The sequence below is a fragment of the Podarcis vaucheri genome (genome assembly GCF_965113315.1).
Source record: "Podarcis vaucheri genome assembly, chromosome: 9".
In the NCBI taxonomy this organism is placed as follows: domain Eukaryota; kingdom Metazoa; phylum Chordata; class Lepidosauria; order Squamata; family Lacertidae; genus Podarcis; species Podarcis vaucheri.
In genome coordinates, this window is record NC_138767.1 from 2,554,729 (window position 1) to 2,579,239 (window position 24,511).

The window sequence follows — 24,511 nt, forward strand, 5'->3', positions numbered from 1 at the left end:
CTGCATATAAGTTAAATAAGCAGGGAGACAATATACAGCCTTGTCGTACTCCTTTCCCAATTTGGAACCAATCAGTTGTTCCATATCCAGTTCTAACTGTAGCTTCTTGTCCCACATAGAGATTTCGCAGGAGACAGATGAGGTGATCAGGCACTCCCATTTCTTTAAGAATTTGCCATAGTTTGCTGTGGTCAACACAGTCAAAGGCTTTTGCATAGTCAATGAAGCAGAAGTAGATGTCTTTCTGGAACTCTCTGGCTTTCTCCATAATCCAGCGCATGTTTGCAATTTGGTCTCTGGTTCCTCTGCCTCTTCTAAATCCAGCTTGCACTTCTGGGAGTTCTCGGTCCACATACTGCTTGAGCCTTCCTTGTAGAATTTTAAGCATAACCTTGCTAGCATGTGAAATGAGTGAAATTGTGCGGTAGTTGGAGCATTCTTTGGCACTGCCTTTCTTTGGGATTGGAATGTAGACTGATCTTCTCCAATCCTCTGGCCACTGCTGAGTTTTCCAAACTTGCTGGCATATTGAGTTCTGCTGTATAGGACATCATAAAATGATTTGGGTCTAAGGAGGAGATACTGTGTGTTGCAGCGGATGGACGGTTAGGCTAGGGGGTTGGGAGACCTGGGTTCAAATTCCCATTCAGCTGTGAAACTCACTGGGTGACCTTGAACCAGTCGCCTTCTGTCAGCATAACACACCTCAAAGGGTTGCTGTGAGGATAAAATGCGAAGTGAGGGGAACTATTCATGCCCCCTTGAGCTGCTTGCAGTTACATCAAGACCCTTGCAGAAAAGGTTGTCGACCCAGACACACTATCTGGTTGTTTTATTGTGTTTCATTGCTTTAAAAACATTTTTAAATGTTTTCATACGCAGGTGGCACTGTGGTCTAAACCACAGAGCCTAGGACTTGCTGATCAGAAGGTCGGCGGTTCGAATCCCCACGACAAGGTGAGCTCCCATTGCTCGGTCCCTGCTCCTGCCTGCCTAGCAGTTCAAAAGCACGTCAAAGTGCAAGTAGATAAATAGGTACCGCTCTGGCGGGAAGGTAAATGGCAGTTGCAGGAGTGGCGCTGCAGAGCACCAGAGAGCTGGCCTGTGATTCCTTTGGTCTGTGAGGGGCAGTGTTGTGCAGTGGTTAGAGTATCAGACAAGGACCTGGGAGACCAGAGTTCAAATCCTGGGAGAGGGAGGGAGAGAGAATCACGTTTAGATGATGAAACCTGTTGCTCTCGTACAAGAACTGGATTCAGTCAGTTCTTTTCCAGCTTTTTCCAGCCCCTGCAGGCCAGCATTGATAGATGGATGCTGCCCCTATGATGGCATGTGTAGGGCAGATGGGGATGGCTTTGGGGGAAGCCAGCCCAATTGGAACCCTTGCCAGGTCATAACTATATCAATCGAGTCAACAACAAATGAAATAATTAGGTCCACGAGGTTCACTAGCTTGCTGCTTTGAGATTCCTACGGGAGGATCAGCCCCATGTGAGCATAAAAAATAATAATTAATTTTTTTAAAAAAATCCGTTCATCAAGATTCAAGACAGTTTCATTGTAGGAGGGAATGTCTACATTTTAGTCTCAACGTCTAAATCTCTGCTCCAACACTGCCACCTAGATATGGCTTTTGGTTGTGCAGGAACTATCAGGACAAATATAAACAAATAATATGCCTGGCCAATTTGCTTTGTTAACAAGTTTGTTTCAGAGGGCAAGCAAGTAGGTATTACTGCATTACTGAACAGCAGGGAAGCATGTTCCAGTCAGTTTCAGCCATCCCCTGGTCTTCCACAGGGGGCAGGTGAAAGGAGCCGTCTGGTCTCCATCGTCTTACCGGCAGAATAGGTGTGGTCCTCCGGTCTCTTCTGGACATTTGCTCCTTGGCTGGCCCTCATGCGTGCCTTTGGTTTTATTTCATGCCTGTTTTATTCAATACTGATCTGTAATTGTACATGGACTATGTATACCGTGGGCGCTCAGGTTGGGAACGTGATCCGTGCAGGATGCATGTTCACAACTCACAGCGTTTGCAACCCGCATCTGCGCACACGCAGGTTGTGAATCGGCGCTTCTGTGCATGAGCAACCGCTGAAACCTAGAAGTAACCTGTTCTGGTACTTCCAGGTTTCGGGGGTCCGTATCCCAAAAAAACGCAACCTGAAGTGTCTGTAACCCGAGGTATGACTGTATTGCCATCAGATCCTAGAATATTGGAACTGTAGAATTGGAAGGGGACCCCAAGGGTCATCTAGTCCAAACCCCTTGCAATGCAGGAATCTCAACTCAAGCATCCATGACAGATGTCCATCCAGCCTCTGCTTAAAAACCTGCAGGGAAGAAGAGTCCACAACCTCCCGAAGGAGACCATTTCCTGTCAAACTACTCTTACTGCCAGAATGTTCTTCTTGGTGTTTAGTTGTGTGGGATGTGAAACACAAGAGCAGTCAAGTACAACATTCCTGGAGTGAACATGTTTACACATGGGGAGGAATGTTTGTCCAGCCAGCAGGAAAACTTCCTGTTTCCTTCTGGGCTGGGACAGACTTCCTCTGCATGTGATTATAGAGGTGGGCGTGGCCTCACCTGTGCAGGTAATGACAAAAGCACAGAGCAGGGCAGCCATCTCTCTCTCTCTATGACTACATGCATCAAAGAAGCAACATCTGCTTAGCCAAAGATGCTCTCTTGGCCTCCAGCCAAGAGAGGACAAAGGGACTGTCTCCTTATGAGATAGTTTCTAGGTGTATGTTACTTTTCTAAGCTAAGTCTGCCTTCTGGGATCCGACTGTGAACAGAATGTGTGAGTAAACCTTTTATACTTTTATAGAAGACTATGTCGTGTCTTATCTTTTATGAGGGAATAAGGGGGAAATACCAGAACAGTTATTATAGAGGCTTTAGTGAGCCTGAGCAAATGCGTCTGCTGTGAGTTTAAAAAGGGGAATGTTACTCTGCTAAATTGTGAACTTGTTAACACAAGTTGGAAAGGCTAAATTCAGACAATATATCCTCTCCTGCATCCCTGAACATTCTCACAAGTTGGGAATGTCAGCAGTGGTTTGCAATGATCAAGCAATATTGAGCTAGATGGAGCAGTGGTCTGGCTAGGTATTAGACAGAATCCTGTTTTCCCTATGAGTAAAGGGAGGCTGAAGGGCTGGGACTGGAGAAAGATAAGGTAGATCCAGTCAGTCACTTAAGCTGATGAATTTTGAACAGATCCATCTGTTAATTCTGATCTGATCTGTTCACTTAATGTATTTATATTTAATGCATAACCCTCACAAGGCAGCTTACAGCAATTAACTGGCATACTGTATCCTGCAAAAACACCTTTGAACAAAACCAATTAACTATTAAAACTGTGATGCTTGGGCTTTTTAGTTGAGGGGGGAAAAAAGTAAGGGAGGAAATGATTGAAACACATGCAATTATGTGTTGTGTGGAGAAAGTGGGTAGAATTTTTCTCTCCCTCTCTCATAATGTTAGAAACCGATGAGGGCATCTGATGGAGCTGAGCAGAGAGAAGAAAACAGAGTTTAAACTATGGCATTTTTGGTACTACAAGGTGGAATCTAACTCAGTGGAGCAGGAATGGTCAGGGTGTGTGGCTTATATTATGATATATGATAGAATGATGTCATTTCCTGGAGCACTACTTGCTAATGTTTTGCATGCCAAAGAAAAAGAAGTAAGCAGAGGAAGAAATAGATGGTCTTAGCATGCATGACTAAGGGTTAAACAGCTACTTTTATTTTAGAAAAAAAACCCCAAAGTCTCTTTATTATGACCAGTGGAAACATCCAGGGCCAGATTTAGGTTTGACGAGGCCCTAAGCTACTGAAGGTAATGGAACCCTTTATATGTCCAGCTGTCCTTTGTCAACAACAAATTGTCACTGTTTTTTGAGTTGAATATGTGCTATATGGTCATTTATGGATCTAATAGGTATCTAACCACTGATATTTTAGGGAGCAGGCTAGCAGACGGGGACCATGACTTACATCACAGGAGCCTACACAACACAAAACACTGTTGCTGTATGTAGGTTTTATTTTATTTGTTTCTTATCTTATATTTTGGAAATGTACATCCAGTCCGCTCCCTTTAATTTTTTTTGGGGGGGTCCCCAAGAAAGTGGGGCCCTAAGCTATAGCTTGTATAGCTTATACGTAAATCAGATTTCAAACATCACCAAGCTTTCGGGAGTCCACTAGAAGTCTTCGTCAGGGCCAGCTCAGGACATTTTGGCGCCAGAGGCAAACCCACAAAATGGTGCACAAAATGGCCAGGGAAGAAACCTAGACAGCATCTTAAAAAGCAGAGACATCGCCTTGCCAATAAAAGTACGTATAGTTAAAGCTATGGTTTTCCCAGTAGTGATGCATGGATGTGAGAGCTGGACCATAAAGAAGGCTGATCGCCGAAGAATTGATGCTTCTGAATTCTGGTGCTGGAGGAGACTCTTGAGAGTCCCATGGACTGCAAGAAGATCAAACCTATCCATTCTGAAGGAAATCAGCCCTGAGTGCTTGCTGGAAGGACAGATCCTGAAGCTGAGGCTCCAAGACTTTGGCCACCTCATGAGAAGAGAAGAGTCCCTGGAAAAGACCCTGATGTTGGGAAAGGTGGAGGGCAAAATGTGCAGAAGTGCAAAATGACGCCACACCCTTGCACAGAAGCACTGAATTGCAACCCGCGCGTGTGCAGACGCGCCACTGCGGGTTGTGCTCTTTTCATGTTGCGAACGGGCCTCTGGAACGGATCCCACTATATATGTTTGAATCTGATCTGATAAATATTGAGTAGAATTCCACGACAAATTGTTCTAGGTTATACTACCTTGTCTCTGTCACACTGGGAGAGGCCAGCCGGGTTCCTTCCCAATGCAACATTCAAATGCCAGGCTGCGCTGGTTGGCCTGGGGCAACTTCCCAGAAGGCCATCTGTCATCCAGAGATGCCGTGTAGCCCTGGGCAGCATGCTGCCAGGCTGTGCCATGTCAGGGTGACATCTTGCCAGGCCTCCTCTGTCCCCTCAAGATTGGGGGTGGGTGGGGGCTGAGCCCCATTCCAGTGGACATGGAGTTGGCACACCTGAAGCAGAGTCATCCTGGCTAGTAACCGTTGATAGCCCTCTTCTTCATGAATTTGTTCAAGCCTCTCTTAAAGCCACCCAGGTCGGTGGCCATCAGTGTCTCCAGTTGGAAGGAGTTCCTCAGCCAAACTGTGTGCTGTGTCACAACGGAAAATGGTAAAGGTAACTGGAAAGGAAAATGGTAAAGGTAAAGGTACCCCTGACCATTAGGTCCAGTTGTGGACGACTCTGGGGTTGCGGCGCTCATCTCGCTTTACTGGCCAAGGGAGCCAGCGTACGGCTTCTGGGTCATGTGGCCAGCATGACTAAGCCTCTTCTGGCGAACCAGAACAGCACACAGAAACGCCGTTTACCTTCCTGCCAGAGTGGTACCTATTTATCTACTTGCACTTTGACATGCTTTCGAACTGCTAGGTTGGCAGAGCAGGGACTGAGCAATGGGAGCTCACCCCGTCGCGGGGATTCAAACCGCCGACCTTCTGATCGGCAAGCCCTAGGCTCAGTGGTTTAGACCTAAAGATAAAGGTAAAGGGACCCCTGACCATTAGGTCCAGTCGTGGCCGACTCTGGGGTTGCAGCGCTCATCTCGCTTTATTGGCCGAGGGAGCCAGTGTACAGCTTCCGGGTCGTGTGGCCAGCAGGACTAAGCTGCTTCTGGTGAACCAGAGCAGTGCATGGAAACGCCGTTTACCTTCCCGCCGGAGCGGTTCCCATTTATCTACTTGCACTTTGACGTGCTTTTGAAATGTCAGGTGCCTTGGATTTAAGACATCTTAGGACTTTATAGGTGCCTCTTGTAATGCCCAGATGGCAATTCAAATGATGGAGCACCAACATGGCGTATTCTTGGGCATCTTGGTGCTCTCAGGAGGTAGAGCATTGTGCCTGTACAAGCTGGAACCGCAGAAATTTCACTGGTGGTGAGGGCAGATCGAGTGTGTGCCTCCCACTGCAAAATGGGGATATATTCTGAAAGCATTTCGAATGAGCGGGAACCCAATATGTCACCATCTGGACATGCACATAGCGTTTCCGAGACCAAATCAGCACTGCAAACTCCACGGAGCAAAGGCCATTTGGAGTCCTAGCCCCCACCAAATTGCACCCCCACCATTATCAGCTGGAAAGAGCTGTTGAAGGCTAGGCTAGCCTGTTGCCTTTCTACCTGTTTTCCACCAGGTGTCACCCTCATCAGTTTTCAAACTGGGTCTTCCGGACTTCCGAAAAGGCGGCTTTTGCACATGGAATGGCGTAGCTGGAGAATGTGGGGATGTGTGTTAACTGAAGCAAAGGAAGACGCTCAAGTGACTTTAAAGTACTTCGAAAAGGAAGGTGTGATTTCATCCTTTGCAACAAGACTGAGCCAAGTCTCGCAGGGAAGTCAGCATGGCTAGCGAATTGGACCGGGACCTGGGTTCAAATCCCCACTCGGCCGTGAAGCTCACTGGGTGAGCTTGGTCCAGTCTCTGCCTCTCAGCCAGAGCGACCTCACAGGGGTGTTGTTGTAGGGATTCGATGAGGGCAGGGAGAACGATGTCTGCCACTTTGAGCTCCTTGAAGAAAAAAGTGAGATATGAATGTGTTGCAGGAATTTATGTACAGGTTGGGGGGAGGGTTGCCCCTCCAGCAGATATCATGCATATGCAGCCCACTACCAAAACCAGCACAATCGCTTTTGTGACTTGTCCCCACAAAACACTTCATCACAGTTTCTTCCTATCTATTCAAAGGGCCTTTGCTGCATGATACCAAATGTAAGAATTCACTGATAAATGTATCTCTGTACTGGATCACAGGGAAAAATTCAGAAATTCCTATAGACATGTGAGCTCAGCTACTCAGCAGCCCCTCTGCCTGAGTGATAATTCCTGGCCTCCTGATACCTGAGTGCCAGACAGGTAGTCATCCCACAAATAACAAACCCAGATGAAGACCAAAGGGTGGGATGAACTTGGCTGGGAAACAGGGAAATGTAAATATCTCTTTTGTTACACTTGATGGGTGTTCGGTGGAGGGGAAGGAGAACCAAGGAGCAGGTTTCAGGATGCTCAGATTACTGCCACCAGACCTCCCCTTTCATGATGTAACCATGATGTAGTTTGAGGGGGGTGTAACATGGGGATTAGCAGCTACCGTAATAAAGGTTTGGGGGCTCTTTTGTTCTGGGCTTCCATCTTGTTCCACCTTGTGGCAGGTGGGAGTCTTGTCACAACAATCTTCAATAATGACCAAGCCTACTGGCTGCTGTTTTGCTCTGCTATTCAGGGCTGGTGTCCCTTTTTTTTTGTCCAAGGGAACCCTCAGATTTCTCCATTCACAAATGCAAACAAACAAACAAACAAATAAATAAATAAATGGATAAATAATAAAGAAGTCCTGCCCTCCCCTTGGGCTGCATAGCAGAGAGAGAAGGTTGTTCTCAACCAAAACTGTTCCTTTCTGCTGAAGGGGAGACAAGAATGGATGGAAAGAGGATTGGACAAATTCATGGAGGACGAGAGAGCTGGGATGCCCCCTAGCCAAAATGGCTCTACTGTGTCTCTCTAACTCACTCTATGTGGGGCTGCCCTTGAAGCTGACCCAGAAACTCCAGTGGGTGCAGAATGCCGTGGAGAGACTCCTTACGGGGTCCTTGCCGCGGGATCACATTCACCCGGTGCTATACCAGCTGCACTGGCTCCTGGTGGAGTACAGGGTCAGGTTTAAGGTGCTGGTTTTGACCTTTAAAGCCCTATATGGCCTAGGACCCTTGTACCTACGGGACCACCTCTCCTGGTATGTCCCACGGAGGACCTTACGGTCTTTAAACAAAAACATCTTGGTGGTCCCAGGCCACAGAGAGGTTAGGCTGGCCTCAACCAGAGCCAGGGCTTTTTCGGCTGTGGCCCCAATCTGGTGGAACGCTCTGTCCCAAGAGACTACGGTCCTGCGGGACTTGACATCTTTCTGCAGGGCCTGCAAGACAGAGCTGTTCCACCAGGCCTTTGGCCAAGGCACAGTCTGACCCCCTCCTTTGGCAGTCCTCACCGAACTCTAACCCAATGGTTGCCATTGATTTGATTTTGAATTGATTTTAAAATGAATTGATTTTAGAATGTTGTGTTACTTTTATTGTTGTTAGCCACTCAGAGCCTGGCTTTGGCTGGGGAGGGCGGGATATAAATAATTATTATTATTATTATTATTATTATTATTATTATTATTACAGTTGGAGGCAGCAATGCTGGGAAACACAAGAGGGGAGCGGGCTCTTGGGCTCAGGTCTTACTTGTGAGTATTCCCACAGCCTCCTGATCGGCCAGTGTGAGGAGAGGATGCTGGACTCAATGGGCCTTTGACCTGATCCCACAGTCCCTTCTTATTTTCTCATGCTCCTCACTCATGTCTCAGAGAAAGTTGGAGAAGAAGCTGGGGTGCTGGAAACTGTGTTGCTGGGGACATTATTTATTAGACAACACAGTGTTAATAGCACAGACAGCTGCGGCGAGATGACTTTGGCGGGGAAGGTGATGACTGTGTAGCGCTGATGTTGACTTTTTATGGCAAGGAGGCGATGAGGACACAGGTTTTGACCCAGATGCCATTGGCTGAGGAGTAAAAGTACGGGATTTGGAAAGCTGGCACCTCATGGGATTATCTAAAGGCAGATGGCACGACCCAGTCTGTTCTACATGCACATGGTAATAATAATAATAATTTATTATTTATACCCCGCCCATCTGGCTGAGTTTCCCCAGCCACTCTGGGCGGCTTCCAACAGAACACTAAAATACAATAACCTATTAAACATTAAAAGCTTCCCTAAACAGGGCCGCCGTCAGATGTCTTCTAAAAGTCTGGTAGTTGTTTTTCTCTGGTGGGAGGGCGTTCCACAAGGTGGGCGCCACTACCGAGAAGGCCCTCTGCCTGGTTCCCTGTAACTTGGCTTCTCGCAGGGAGGGAACCGGCAGAAGGCACTTGGGAGATGGACCCTGGTGTCTGGGCTGAACGATTGGGGCGGAGACGCTCCTTCAGGTATACTGGACCGAGGCTGTTTAGGGCTTTAAAGGTCAGCACCAACACTTTGAATTGTGCTCGGAAACGTACTTGGAGCCAGTGTAGGTCTTTCAAGACATGGTCCTTATAGAAAGCTGCCTCACGTTGAGTCAGACCATTGATCAATCTTGCTCAGTACTGTTTACACTGACCGGCAGCAGCTGTCCAGGGTTTCAGGGAAGAGCGTCTCCCGAGCCTGCCTGGAGGTGCCAGGAATTGGTCCTGAGACCTGCTTCCAACGCAGACACTCTCCCACTGAGCTGTGGCCCCTTCCTATTTCTGCCCAACTTGGAGGTCAGCAGAAGAGGATCGCCTGCTCAGAATAGCTAGCGCAGGAGGGGGAAAAAGGCTTACAGTGGAAGGCTGTATCCCCTCCTTCATTTTTGCCCGGCCCACTCAAACATCAAAAATGAAATCTGATGATTCCGACGAAAGAAGAATGGCAGATGAAATTAATGGACTACGCAGAACTGGACAAAATGACAGGAAGGATTCGAAACCTGAGGGACCAGAGATTTACAGAAGATTGGAAGAAGTATATGAATTATTTGAAGAGCAACTGCAATCAACAAATTACGCTAGTAGGACCACAAGAAGTTTTGTAAGGAGAAATATACCAAGTATTACAAAGTAGAAAAAGAGATATTGGTTATGAGTTTGAAATGTAATAGGGAAAATAAGCCCCTTCATGGATCACTGCCTTGCCGTGGCGAAGGGGCTTGAAGAACTCAGAGAAGCTATGAACTACGCCGAGCAGGGCACCCAAGATGAACAGGTCATAGTGGAGAGTTTTGACCAAACGTGATCCACCTGGAGTAGGAATCGGCAAGCCACTCCAGTATCCCTGCCAAGAAAACTCCATGGACAAAGACAACAGGCATATAAAAGTTATGACACTGGAAGATGAGCCCCTCAGGTCGGAAGGTGTCCAACATGCTACTGGGGAAGAGCGGAGGACAAGTACAAGTAGATCCAGAGCTGATGAAGCGGCTGGGCCAAAGCCGAAAGGACGCTCAGTTGTGGATATGCATGGAAGCGAAAGGAAAGTCCAATGCTGTAAAGAAAAATATTGCATAGGAACCTGGAATGTAAGAACCATGAACCTGGGTAAGTTGGATGTGGTCAAAAATGAGATGGCAAGAATAAATATTGACATCCTGGGCATCAGTGAGCTAAAATGGACGGGAATGGGCGAATTCAGTTCGGATGACTACCATATCTACTACTGTGGGCAAGAAACCCGTAAGAGAAATGGAGTGGCCCTCATAGTCAACAAAAGAGTGGCGAAAGCTGTACTGGGATGCAGTCTCAAAAATGATAGAATGATCTCGATACGAATCCAAGGCAGACCTTTTAACATCACAGTAATCCAAGTTTATGCACCAACTACTGGTGCTGAAGAAACTGAAATTGACCAGTTCTATGAAGACTTACAAAACCTTATCGAAGTGACACCAAAGAAGGATGTTCTGCTCATTATAGGGGATTGGAATGCTAAAGTAGGGAATCAAGAGATAAAAGGAACAACTGGCAAGTTTGGCCTTGGAGATCAAAACGAAGCAGGGCAAAGGCTAATAGACTTCTGTCAAGAGAACAAGCTGGTCATCACAAACACGCTTTTCCAACAACACAAGAGACGACTCTACACATGGACATCCCCAGATGGGCAACATCGAAATCAGATTGATTATATTCTCTGCAGCCAAAGATGGAGAAGCTCTATACAGTCAGCAAAAACAAGACCTGGAGCTGACTGTGGCTCAGATCATCAGCTCCTTATAGCAAAATTCAAGCTTAAACTGAAGAAAGTAGGAAAAACCACTGGACAGGTAAGATACAATCTAAACCAAATCCCTTATGAATACACAGTGGAAGTGAGGAACAGGTTTAAGGATTTAGATTTGCTGGACAGAGTGCCTGAAGAACTATGGATGGAGGCTCGCAACATTATACAGGAGGCAGCAACTAAAACCATCCCAATGAAAAAGAAATGCAAGAAAGCAAAGTGGCTGTCCAACGAGGCCTTACAAATAGCGGGGGAGAGAAGGCAAGCAAAATGCGAGGGAGATAGTGAAAGATACAGGAAATTGAATGCAGATTTCCAAAGAACAGCAAGGAGAGACAAGAAGGCCTTCTTAAACGAGCAATGCAAAGAAATAGAGGAAAGCAACAGAACGGGAAGAACCAGAGATCTGTTCAAGAAAATCGGAAATATGAAAGGAACATTTCGTACAAAGATTACCATAATAAAGGACAAAAGTGGTAAAGATCTAACTGAAGCAGAAGCCATCAAGAAGAGGTGGCAAGAATACACAGAGGAATTATACCAGAAAGATATGGATGTCTCGTACACCCCAGGTAGTGTGGTTGCTGACCTTGAGCCAGACATCCTGGAGAGTGAAGTCAAATGGGCCTTAGAAAGCACTGCAAATAACAAGGCCAGTGGAAGTGATGGTATTCCAGCTGAACTGTTTAAAATTTTAAAAGATGATGCTGTTAAGGTGCTACACTCAATATGCCAGCAAGTTTGGAAAACTCAGCAGTGGCCAGAGGATTGGAGAAGATCAGTCTACATTCCAATCCCAAAGAAAGGCAGTGCCAAAGAATGCTCCAACTACCGCACAATTTCACTCATTTCACATGCTAGCAAGGTTATGCTTAAAATTCTACAAGGAAGGCTCAAGCAGTATGTGGACCGAGAACTCCCAGAAGTGCAAGCTGGATTTAGAAGAGGCAGAGGAACCAGAGACCAAATTGCAAACATGCGCTGGATTACGGAGAAAGCTAGAGAGTTCCAGAAAGACATCTACTTCTGCTTCATTGACTATGCAAAAGCCTTTGACTGTGTTGACCACAGCAAACTATGGCAAGTTCTTAAAGAAATGGGAGTGCCTGATCACCTCATCTGTCTCCTGCGAAATCTCTATGTGGGACAAGAAGCTACAGTTAGAACTGGATATGGAACAACTGATTGGTTCCAAATTGGGAAAGGAGTACGGCAAGGCTGTATATTGTCTCCCTGCTTATTTAACTTATATGCAGAATTCATCATGCGAAAGGCTGGGCTGGATGAATCCCAAGCCGGAATTAAGATTGCCGGAAGAAATATCAACAACCTCAGATATGCAGATGACACAACCTTGATGGCAGAAAGTGAAGAGGAATTAAAGAACCTTTTAATGAGGGTGAAAGAGGAGAGCGCAAAATATGGTCTGAAGCTCAACATCAAAAAAACGAAGATCATGGCCACTGGGCCCATCACCTCCTGGCAAATAGATGGGGAAGAAATGGAGGCAGTGAGAGATTTTACTTTCTTGGGCTCCATGATCAGTGCAGATGGTGACAGCAGTCACGAAATTAAAAGACGCCTGCTCCTTGGGAGAAAGGCGATGGCAAACCTAGACAACATCTTAAAAAGCAGAGACATCACCTTGCCAACAAAGGTCCGTATAGTAAAAGCCATGGTTTTCCCAGTAGTGATGTATGGAAGTGAGAGCTGGACCATAAAGAAGGCTGATTGCGGAAGAATTGATGCTTTTGAATTCTGGTGCTGGAGGAGACTCTTGAGAGTCCCATGGACTGCAAGAAGATCAAACCTCTCCATTCTGAAGGAAATCAGCCCTGAGTGCTCACTGGAAGGACAGATCGTGAAGCTGAGGCTCCAATACTTTGGCCACCTCATGAGAAGAGAGGACTCCCTGGAAAAGACCCTGATGTTGGGAAAGATGGAGGGCACAAGGAGAAGGGGACGACAGAGAATGAGATGGTTGGATGGTGTTCTTGAAGCTACTAGCATGAGTTTGATCAAACTGCGGGAGGCAGTGGGGGACAGAAGTGCCTGGCGTGCTCTGGTCCATGGGGTCACGAAGAGTCGGACACGACTAAACGACTAAACAACAACAACAAGGGAAAATAAGAAATGCATACTAAGAGATTAGACTGGAAAAATTTCAGACAGGATTGATGGAAGTCAAAAAAATTGAAGAAGATGTAAAAGTATGTTTAATCACTGTTGAAAATGGTATGTTAAAAACACACACACACACACACACACACACACACACACACACACACACATATATATATGATGAAGTTCAAAGTCCAAGACCAATTCTGAAATTTTAAATGAGTGAAAAGGTTCATGGTGGTTTGGTGAAAAATGGGGTGCCTGAATTGATGAGGCTGTGGGTCCCTCTTTAGCTGTGGTTCCTTCCTTGCAGGGGGCTGGACTAGATGACCCTCAGAGTCCCTTCCAACTCTACAATTCTATGATTCCGACTCAGTGTCCAGAGCAACAGCCTTTAGATGACCACCCTTTCCGCCTCGTCCTCCACAACTGGCATGGTCTTCTGGTTGCTGTGACTCCCACCAGATCTCTTCCCACCGCTCACAAGGCGCTGGTGCAGCTCTGTTCAGAGGGTTCTTCCTGTGGAGGAATGTCGGTCTTTGCTCGCAGCTTCCTGTAGGAGAGGCAGAACCGGCCGGCCGGAGGCGTTCCTGGGTTCTGCTCACTCAGCTGTGGAAAGAGCCAAGTGGCCAAGTCAGATATATGGAACCTCAGCGATCCAAAAAGGCTCCTGAGGTTGATTCCCAGCTCCCAATGTGACCCAGTAGCCTAAGCAAGGAACTGAAGGTAACATAGATTAGGAAATACCTTCTGCCCCACAGGGATTCCTGAAGACCAGAGCAGAGTCTTCCCTTAACAATCTCGGCTTGCACCATCCATCACGTTACTTACACTTGCCCACGATCAATCAGTCTTTCCCACCAGTGTGTGATGGCCTGGGACTTGGGCTCGGACTCGGAACCAGAGGAGTCTCAGTCCACACCAGATCCTTTGCTTCAGGCGGCATCTGAACCAAGTCTGGGGCCTGATCCTGAAGAGTCCCAGTCTGGACAGGTTCCCCTACAACAAGTACCACCTGGGCCAAGTCAGGGGCCTGAGCCTGCCCTGGCTCCAGATACGGGGATTACCTCGTTGCCTTCAGCTGGGCCATCACTTACAGCTGCTCCACCACCAGTTGGGTCAGGGGAGGCTGAGGCGGCCCCTGGGTCTAGTAACCCACCGACATCTCCCGAGCTGCAGAGACTGAGGTCTGAGAGAAGGAGAGACCTGAGTACTCGCAGTAGGAGTGCTCATCTTCGGGCGAGACAGGGAGGTGAGTCGCTGGGGGATCAGGACTGGCCGTTACCCCAACAGAGATAAAAGGCTGTCAGACCCCGCCCCAGGTTGTGGGAGCAACGTTGCTGTTTGCTAGATTGTGCCTGTGATCCTGTACCTGTCATTGCCTGGTTTCCTGCCTCGTGTCCTGCCTTGGCCCTTTTGGACTGACTCCTCGCGGAAGCCTTGGATTCAGGACCAGACCTGGACCGCGTTGCTCGGATTACCCCCAGGCCCAGCACACAGTGACCCACCTCTACATGCCTTCACGAAAGGAAACTTGCACCATGTTCAGCCCTGACATTGCAGAGCAGCTAAGGCAGAAGTAATCGCCTGTTCCGAGTTTGTGTCCCTATCCAATTCTAGTACAAGGGACTTGGATGGAGGCAAGGCAATAGCTTTGAAACTCTCTGGAAGGTGTGCAGAGGAAGGTGGCCAAGATGATAAAGGGCTTTGGAAACGAAGCCATATGAGGAACAGTTGAGGGAATTGGGAAGGTTTAGGCTGAGAAGGGAAGACTGAGAGGTGATATCTGCCTGTGGACTGCCTTGCCAGAGTGGTGCATGCTCTGGTTATCTCCCGCTTGGACTACTGCAATGCGCTCTACGTGGGGCTACCTTTGAAGCTGACCCGGAAACTACAACTAATCCAGAATGCAGCGACTGGGAGCAGCCGCCAAGACCACATAACACTGGTCTTGAAAGACTTACATTGGCTCCCAGTACGTTTCCGACCACAATTCAAAGTGTTGGTGCTGACCTTTAAAGCCCTAAACGGCCTCGGTCCAGTATATTTTCCTGCTTGGCAGGGGGTTGGACTCGATGGCCCTTGTGGTCTCTTCCAACTCTGATTCTATGATTCTATGATTCTATCTGAAGGAGCGTCTCCACCCCTATCGTTCTGCCCGGACACTGAGGTCCAGTGCCAAGGGCCTTCTGGCAGTTCCCTCACTGTGAGAAGTGAAGTTACAGGGAACCAGATGGAGGACCTTCTTGGTAGTGGCACCTGCCCTGTGGAACGCCCTCCCACCAGATGTCAAAGAGAACAACAACTACCAGGCATCCCTGTTTAGGGAAGCTTTTAATGTTTAATACACTATTGTATTTTAATATTCTGTTGGAAGCCGCTCAGAGTGGCTGGGGAAGCCCAGCCAGATAGCTGGGATATAAATAAATTATTATTATTATTATTATTATTATTATTATTATTATTATTATTATTAGAAAGCCACCTCCAAGTATCTGAAGGGCTGTCACATGGAAGAGGGAGCAAGCTTGTTTTCTGCTGCTCCAGAGGGCAGGACCAGAACAGATGGATTCAAATGACAAGGAAGAAGATTCCTACTAAACATGAGGGAGAATTTGCTGACAGTAAGAGCTGCTTGACTGTGGAAAGGACTCCCTTGTAAAGTGGTGGACTCTCCATCACTGGAGCTTTTGGAACAGAGGCTTAATGGCTACCCACCAGGGATTTTTTAGCTGTGGTTCCTGCATTGCAGGGGTTGGACAAGATCACCCTTGGGGACCCCTACTATCTTTACAGTTGTGGGATGTGAAGCACAAGAGCAGTCAAGTACAACATTCCTAGAGTGAACATGTTTACACATGGGAAGGAATGTTTGTCCAGCCAGCAGGTAAACTTCTTGTTCCTTCTGGGCTGGGACAGACTTCCTCTGCGTGTGACTAGAGGTGGGCGTGGCCTCACCTGTGCAGGTAATGACAAAAGCACAGGGCAGGGCAGCCATCTCTCACCTTTTGACTACATGCATCAAAGAAGCAACATCTGCTTAGCCAAAGATGCTCTCTTGGCCTCCAGCCAAGAGAGGACAAAGGGACTGTCTCCTAATGAGATAGTTTCCAGGTGTATGTTACTTTTCTAAGCTAAGTCTGCCTTCTGGGATCCTATTGTGAACAGAATGATGTGTGAGTAAACCTTTTTATACTTTTTTAGAAGACTGTGTTGTGTCATATCTTTTATGAGGGAATAAGGGGAAAATACCAGAACAGTTATTATAGAGGCTTTCGCGAGCCTGAGCAAACACATCCGCTGTGAGTTTAGAAGGGGGAATGTTACTCTGCTAAATTGTGAACTTGTTAACACAAGTTGGAAAGGCTATAATCAAACAATATATCCTCTCCTGCATCCCTGAACATGCCCACTACAATCCAATGATTCTATGAACCTGGAGAGTCTCTTCTCTGTTTTCTGCCCCTGCTGCTGCTTCCGCCTTCTTGTTTTTCTGCTGCTTCCACCTTTTGCACTCTTCATTGATCCTGGAAAATATAACACAAGAGGTTGGGGGAGCTGTCTCTTTGGGTGTGGCTGCGCTGCAAACTTAGGAACTGAGAAGAGCCTGGTTGCTGGATCAACCCTATGTCCAGCATTCTGCGGTCGACCAGATGCCCACAGGAGGAATCCCACAAGCAGGAGCTGAGGGCAACAGTGGCAACTTTCCCCACTTTCGATTTCTCCTGGCAGCTGGTAGCAAGAAGCATTCCTGCCTTGGACAGAGGAGGGAGAACGTGGTTGACAACAGCCTTCTCCTCTGTGAGTTTCTCTGCTCCTCTTTAGAAGCCATCCAGGTTGATGGCTATCGTTACTTACGTGGGTTTAATGCAAGTGGAAACAGAAGGAGAGGACCTCCTGATCTGGGATAGCTCATTTGGTAGAGCATGGGACATGGCTTCAAGCCTCACGCGGGCAAAAGATTCTTGCATTGCAGGGAGTTGGACTAGATGACCCTCATGGTCCCTTCCAACTGTACAATTCTATTATTCTAGTACAGCTTTGGCCAACCTGATGGCTTCCAGATATTTTGGGAGTGCAACTCCTATCAGCCCCAGCCAGCTGGTGTAGTATTTATCTAGTCAACCTCAGTCAACCAGGAACCTTCCCAAATGGGAAGCAACCAACACAATATGGCGTCAACGGCCCTCTTTCACTCTCGTTCCCCATCCAGTGGTAGCAAATTCAGGAGGCAGCATGCAATCATGGTAATTGTTAGCTTAATCTTCTAATCCTTGTAAAAGTTGCAGACCCTCCAAGTGTCCCTATTTTCCAGGGACACTCCCAGATTTACAGAAACAGTCCCAGTTTCTCATTTGATCCCAGGATGCCCCGCTTTTCCTTAGCACGTCCCTATTTTCAACAGAGAAATGTTGGAGGGTATGGAGTTATGCGACCCTCAAGCCAAGGAGATAAATAACTATATAACCTTTAGAAGACATCTGAAGGCAGCCCTGTATTGGGAAGTGGTTTAATGTTTTATTATGTTTTCATATATGTTGGAAGTTGCCCAGAGTGGTTGGGGCAACCTAGTTGGATGGGCAGGGGTATAAGTAATAAATTTATTATTATGGAATAGGTAAAGGTAAAGGGACCCCTGACCATTAGGTCCAGTTGCAAACGACTCTGGGGTTGTGGGTGCTCATCTCACTTTATTGGCTGAGGGAGTCGGCGTACAGCTTCCGGATCATGTGGCCAGCATGACTGAGCCGCTTCTGGCGAACCAGAGCAGCGCACGGAAACACCGTTTACCTTCCCGCCAGAGCGGTACCTATTTATCTACTTGCATTTTGATGTGCTTTCGAACTGCTAGGTTGGCAGGAGCAGAGACCGAGCAACGGGAGCTCACCCTGTCGCAGGGATTCGAACCGCCAACCTTCTGATTGGCAAGTCCTAGGCTCTGTGGTTTAGACCTCAGTGCCCCCTGTGTCCTAAATTATGGAATAGAATCATAGAATCATAGAATCATAGAATCATAGAGTTGGAAGAGACCACAAGGGCCATCGAGTCCAACCCCCTGCCAAGCATAGGACGTTCCTATTTTCATTGGAGAAATGTTGGAGGGCAGGAAGTTGGTGGCCATCACTACAACTTGTGGCAGCAAATCCCATGGGCTCCTCCCCCCCAGAAAGGTCCTAGAAATAATAAGAACAAAGGAATAGCCCTGCTAGATCAGGCCAGTGGTCAATCAAGTCCAGCATCCTGTTATCTCAGAGGCCAACCAGATGACAGGCTTCCTCTTCCCGAATCCATTGGGTTAATGATCAATGCAAGCAAACACCAGCCAGCCTCACCGGGTCCAATATGTTTGCATCCCAAGAGCCAAGCCACAAAGCAGAGCTGCACAAGTCAAGGCAAAGAACACTCCAGCCAGGATCTTGAACAAGTGGAGGTCAGAGAGCGCTGCAGGCAAACAGAGGTTGAAGTGGGTGAGAAAATAGCTCAGAAGAGGACACTGAGAACCACCCATGGTGGGAGGCTTATCAATAAGCATATTTCTAGCCTTTCACTAAGGCAGTGAAAGGAAGGGCAGAAAAGGATATTGTTTGGAGAACCTGCTTCCTCAAACCTTATTAGGAGTGCGTCAAGAAAGCTTGTGCAGGAAAAAGCCCAGTCTTGAGCTAGCCTGATATTATTGTTTATTAAATTTATATATCGCCCTTCAACCCAGGGTCACAGGGCGGTCTACAACATAAAACAACTGAAAGGAGGTGCTCTGTCCTTCTCACTGAATCAGGCATCCAGCACTGATAACGCAGTTATGCTTTTCCTCTGAGAATGTGTGTTAATTTCTGGGCATGTGTAAAGTGGGAATGCCTCTACATAAACCTGTGTGATTTACAGGATGGAAGACTCCACTTTGCAGGTTCTCCACCGGCTGCTGTTGTTCTGACCAAGCAAAACTCTCTCTAGCTTATTTAACTACCTTATCTGTGGTGATGCACAGGTATGCCTTTATAAAGGCTAGATTCAATGTTTTCCCATCAAATGTGTTGGGTAACAGACTCTCCAACGGACAGATCTCACTCCTCTGTGATTGTAAAAGTGGATCTATAGAATCGTTATACCATATAATCTTCTGTTGTCCATTACATTCGGCTCCACGGTCCAAGTTTCTGGCCCCATATTTATCGAGAATCGCTGACAGTCCTCAGGAAGCCCAAATAATATACTTATTAAACGACGGAGACTCAAGTAGATCCCTTGCAGTCGCTAGATACCTGATTAATGTCTTATTTCATAAGAGGAGAAATGGATCACTGTATGACTCTGACAGCTTAGCCAAACTTAAGAACCATCAATAAGTGCCAGAACTAAGATGCATATCCCCGAGGGATTTGAATTACGGTTGACACAGAGGGAGGTTATTGTATATAGTGTTTACTTAATTGAAGTAAAATTGGTTTTATATGGGTGTTTTAACTTGGAATTGTTTTAAATTGTTTGTTTATGGAAATCTTGATGTATTGTTTTAGATATGGGCCTATGGCCGTAATAAATCGAATCTGAATCGAATCTGAATCTCTCTAGCATCACAGTGGTGTGTTGATTGAAGAAGTCCACCGCAAGCCACTTTACAGTGGAATGGATTCCTTCAGGAGGTTGTGGACTCTCCTCCATTGGAGGTTTTTAAGCAGAGGTTGGATGGCCATATTTAGCTGAGGTCCAAGGCAGGGGGTTGGACTAGATGGCTCTTGGGGTCCCTTCCAACTCTATGATTCCATCATACAGGACCTCTTGGATTGGGGATTATGAGAAGAGGTCCAGCTGATGGGTGGGTGGTGACTTCAGCCCTGCTTTCTGCAGGAATCGGCTGAAGAATTGAGTCCTCCAAGTTTGTCAGCTGATAGGCAGTGACTTCACGTCTCCTGTCTGGAAGGATCAACTGTGCATTTGAGTTCCCTAAGAGAAACTCAGTCACACAGCTGATCCAGCCTCATCTCTACCTGCCGCACATCTGACGTCATTTACGATGTCTGTGTTAGAATTCCTGCTCCATGATTGCAGTCATGGGATTGTTGTCTTTCACATGACGGTATATGTTTTGACTCCACAGAGTGGGAAGTGACGGAGACAGGATGTTTGTGTTACTGTGTTTCCTGAAGTGGGACTATTGTCCTTTGTTCTTTCTCTCTTTGCTGTCTGATGCTAGAGAGAGAGGGAGCCAAGTTGCAGTGCTCCATGTGTGTTTATATGTAAATAAAAGTAGATTAGCCAAAATGCTGAGTTTTTCACCTGAAATGCGCAAACTCTGCGGATCCCTAAATGTGCCGATGTCTGTTGGCATCAGTCACTGTGATGTTCGGGCTGAAGAAAGCTTTTGAAGCTCCCGAACGATCGACCAGGAGAGAGAGAACATGCCAGTCGGGCATGTGTCTCTGCCAGGGTCCTACTCGAGTGTAGGCCAAGCTCCTGGCAGTCTGGTGTGAGGCAGGTAGGTGTGGTTTGGGGGGAAACAGCCTTGCGGGTCAGATTTAGCCCATGGAATGGTGGTGGCCACCCCATAGTGTACTGGTTTTTAGAAAACAAATGGACTCCCCACTCCTCTGAAAACCCCACTCATTTCTCCATTTCTGTCTCCCGCCCCCCCCCCGCATGAGTTCTGCTCACTTTCCGCGCTGAAGTCAACGGTGTTAGTGGTCTTTCCAAATGGGTTGCCAGCCTGGCAGACATAACGCCCTGAATCCTCTGGTGTGACGTCTCGGATCTCCACCCTCAGGCTGTTGTAGGAGGGGAACATGGCGAAGCGCAGGCCGGCTACGGCATGGGAGTGGTTGGCGTCAGCCAGGAGCCGATCTCCTTTGTACAAGGCCAGCAGGGAGCGGGGGTGGCTGTCCACCTTGCAGTCGATGATGCCCACCTTCCCGTTTTGGTTGTCCAGGTAGGCACTGATGGCAGGGGTGCTGGGTGCATCTGGAGGGGTAAGAACATAGAAAAAAAAGATAGTCCATCTAATCCGGAGGTGTCAAGGACCGGCTGGATGCAGAGGAGTGCTAGGAGGCTGCAGCTGGGGGAACCCCCTAGGGCAGAGGTTTTCAACCTTTTGGAGTCCATGGCTCTCTTGACCAAATACAGGGGTACCTTGGTTCTCAAACTTAATCCATTCCGGAAGACCGTTCCAAAACAAAAGCGTTCCCAAACCAAGGCGCGCTTTCCCATTGAAAGTAATGCAAAATGGATTAATCTGTTCCAGGCTTTTAAAATCATCCCCTAAAACAGGTATCTGAAGAAGTGTGCATGCACATGAAAGCTCATTCCAAGAATAAACTTAGTTGGTCTCTAAGGTGCTACTGGACATTAAAAAAAAAATATTATATGAATTTTACTATCTCAAAAGACCATTGATCCATAAAATGAAAGCAATAAACAATGTACTGCAGTCACACAATCAATCAGTCGATCAATCAGTAGCTGAACTGGGTTCCACACAGTCACAAAAACAAAAGGCCACAAAAAGGCAAAATAAATAGCAAAAACAGACAGACCCCAGTGCAACACTCAAAACGGAAGTGTGGCAATCAAATCGGAAGCGTTAAGACTCAAAACGGAGCACGTTTGGCTTCTGAAAAAAGTTCGCAAACTGGAACACTTACTTACTTTGAAACAAACTCCTGTTTTGATTTATTCTTTATTTTTCCTGATAGACCATCTAATTCTGCATATTCTGTCAGCTTTTCAATCCAGTCTTGTATAGAGGGAATTTCATTACTCTTCCATTTTGCTGCCATTTTCTGATGGGCCTCAGCTGGCACTGCAGTTTTCCCCAATTCACCCGGAGCCTCTAGGATTCCCCAACCCTGGGAATGCTGTGTCTAGTTCTGGGCACCACAATTTAATGAGGATATTGACATGCCCTCCTTAAAGCTGGAAGGTGTGCAGAGGAGGGTGGCCAGGATGATCAGAATATCGGGAGGGCATCAGGTGGGCCAAAGCTGTAATTAGAATCATAGAATTATGCAGTTGGGAGGGACCACGAGGGTCATCTAGTCCAACCCCCTGATATGCAGGAATATGCATTTGTCCCATACAGGGATCGAACCAGCAACCTTGGCATTATCAACATCACACTCTAACCAATCACCCAAACAGATGATCATCATCTTCAGATATCTAAAAGGCTGCCACATGGAAGATGGAGCAAGCTTGTTATTTCCTGCTCTGAAGGGTAGGACTCGAACCCATGGCTTCAAGTTACAAGAAAGGAGATTCTGACTAAATTTCAGTAAGAACTTTCTGACAGTAAGAACTGCTCGACGGGCTGAAACGGGCTCCCTCGGGAGGTGGTGGGCTCTCCTTCCTTGGAGGTTTTTAAGCAGAGGTTCATAGAATCATAGAATCATAGAGTTGGAAGAGACCACAAGGGCCATCGAGTCCAACCCCCTGCCAAGCAGGAAACACCATCAGAGCACTCCTGACATATGGTTGTCAAGCCTCTGCTTAAAGACCTCCAAAGGAGGAGACTCCACCACACTCCTTGGCAGCAAATTCCACTGTCGAACAGCTCTTACTGTCAGGAAGTTCTTCCTAATGTTTGGGTGGAATCTTCTTCCTTGTAGTTTGGATCCATTGCACCGTGTCCGCTTCTCTGGAGCAGCAGAAAACAATCTTTCTCCCTCCTCTATGTGACATCCTTTTATATATTTGAACATGGCTATCATATCACCCCTTAACCTCCTCTTCTCCAGGCTAAACATGCCCAGCTCCCTTAGCCGTTCCCCATAAGGCATCGTTTCCAGGCCTTTGACCATTTTGGTTGCCCTCCTCTGGACATGTTCCAGTTTGTCAGTGTCCTTCTTGAACTGTGGTGCCCAGAACTGGACACAGTACTCCAGGTGAGGTCTGACCAGAGCAGAATACAGTGGCACTATTACTTCCCTTGATTTGGATGGCCATCTGTCATGGATGCTTGAGCTGAGATTCCTGCACTTCAGGGGGTTGGACTAGATGACCCTGGGTGCCCTTCCAATGGTACAATTCTATGAATCGGAGGTGGGACAGCCCAGTGGGCTGAGCTGGCCCTGTAGCAGCCTTCACAGATCTCACAAAGACTCACAAACTTACAAAGCACGTTCAAGATGACCAAGGCAGAGGTCACGGTTCCCGTCCTCCCCTCTGCCTGGCAGTGGTACGAGCCAGCATCGTCCCTGGCCACGCCCACCAGGAGGAGGGACCGCTCTGGACCGCCCTGGAGCCACTTGCTGTTCTTGTACCACGTGTAGTTCATTTCTCCCGCCGCCTGGCTGACAACCACACAGGTCATGTTGGCCACTGCTCCTTCCTGGACATCGGGAGAGGGCTCAATCGCGACCCTGGCATCTGAGTAGGGAAAAGAGCAAGACAGAAACCAAAATACCGTATTTTTCGCTCTATAGCACGCACCAGACCGTAACACGCACATAGTTTTTAGAGGAGGAAAACAAGAAAAAAATATTCTACATGAAATAGTGGATATATGATTTTTGTGGTTCATGCTGTGGCCACAGACATGTGATCTGACAGTGAGTTTGGAGTAGCCCAATGCAAAAATCCTGAGGATCCATGTGGATCCATGCTTTGTAACCATGGAGGAGGGAAGGAAGGGGAACCATGGATCCTCTGCTCACGACTGCAGCAGATCCCCCCCCCGCCACCCGCAGGCATTCGCTCCATAACACGCACAGACATTTCCCCTTACTTTCTAGGAGGAAAAAAGTGAGTGTTATGGTGCAAAAAATACGGTAATTTGTCACCCTCTGCTTCCTGCATTGGTTACTGCAGGGCTGGATTACTGCAATGCACTGTATGCGAGGCTTTGCTCGTGCTTGATCCGGAAGCTGCAATGGGTGTAGGATATGGTTACCAGATGTCTCCGTTTCCTGGGGACAGTCCCTGGATTTACAAATCTGTCCCTGGACAAAATCCGTCCCCGGAATGTCCCCGGATTTCATTTAATGTCCCTGGATTTATATTTTAAGTGTTATAGACAGTGGCGTAGCGTGGGTTGTCAGCACCCAGGGCAAGGCAAGTAATTTGCGCCCCCTTACCCCTAACCTGCCGCCGCTGCCAGCTTCTTCTTGCTGCTGCCTGGTCTGGTCTGGTGTGGTTCTCTCCCGTGCTCAGCGCTGCGCTGGGCGGCCACTGCACTGTCCCTCCCCCAGATAGTCCCTCGCTCTCTCTCCGCACCGCACACCTGGCACCCACCCCCTCCACAGTGGGCGGCGACCCGGCGGCTCGGATCGGATTCGCACAGCTAGCACTGCAGTGAGAGAGAGTGAGTGAGCCAGGTAGGGGCAGAGAGCTGCAAGTGCGAGTGCACCCCCCGATGTTGCGGCCGGTGCGGCCGCCCCTCCCTGCACCCCCCACGCTACGCCACTGGTTATAGATTTATTAGTAGGGAATGAATGTCGCGTGATTGGTTCAACGGTACAAGACACATCATATGGGGAC

General features: G+C 47.5%; 1 protein-coding gene and 1 long non-coding RNA gene across 2 annotated transcripts in view; one reads left to right on the forward strand and one right to left on the reverse strand.

The window, feature by feature from the left end:
* Window positions 1-2,585: 2,585 nt before the first annotated feature.
* The window catches only part of LOC309540200, a 46,567-nt gene continuing 24,641 nt past the window's right edge, over window positions 2,586-24,511 (forward strand). The window contains exon 1 of the long non-coding RNA XR_014223125.1: window positions 2,586-2,804. This is a non-coding gene — a long non-coding RNA (uncharacterized lncRNA). The remainder of the gene's footprint in view (window positions 2,805-24,511) is intronic.
* SIGLEC1 (sialic acid binding Ig like lectin 1) overlaps window positions 13,204-24,511 on the reverse strand; it is a 53,329-nt gene continuing 42,021 nt past the window's right edge. Inside the window, exons 18-22 of the mRNA XM_082236260.1 lie at window positions 23,147-23,401; window positions 20,696-20,998; window positions 18,379-18,487; window positions 16,482-16,572; window positions 13,204-13,654 (exon numbers count right to left, since the gene is read on the reverse strand). Of these exons, the coding sequence (XP_082092386.1) occupies window positions 13,526-13,654; window positions 16,482-16,572; window positions 18,379-18,487; window positions 20,696-20,998; window positions 23,147-23,401 (887 nt within the window). The 3' untranslated portion in view covers window positions 13,204-13,525. The remainder of the gene's footprint in view (window positions 13,655-16,481; window positions 16,573-18,378; window positions 18,488-20,695; window positions 20,999-23,146; window positions 23,402-24,511) is intronic.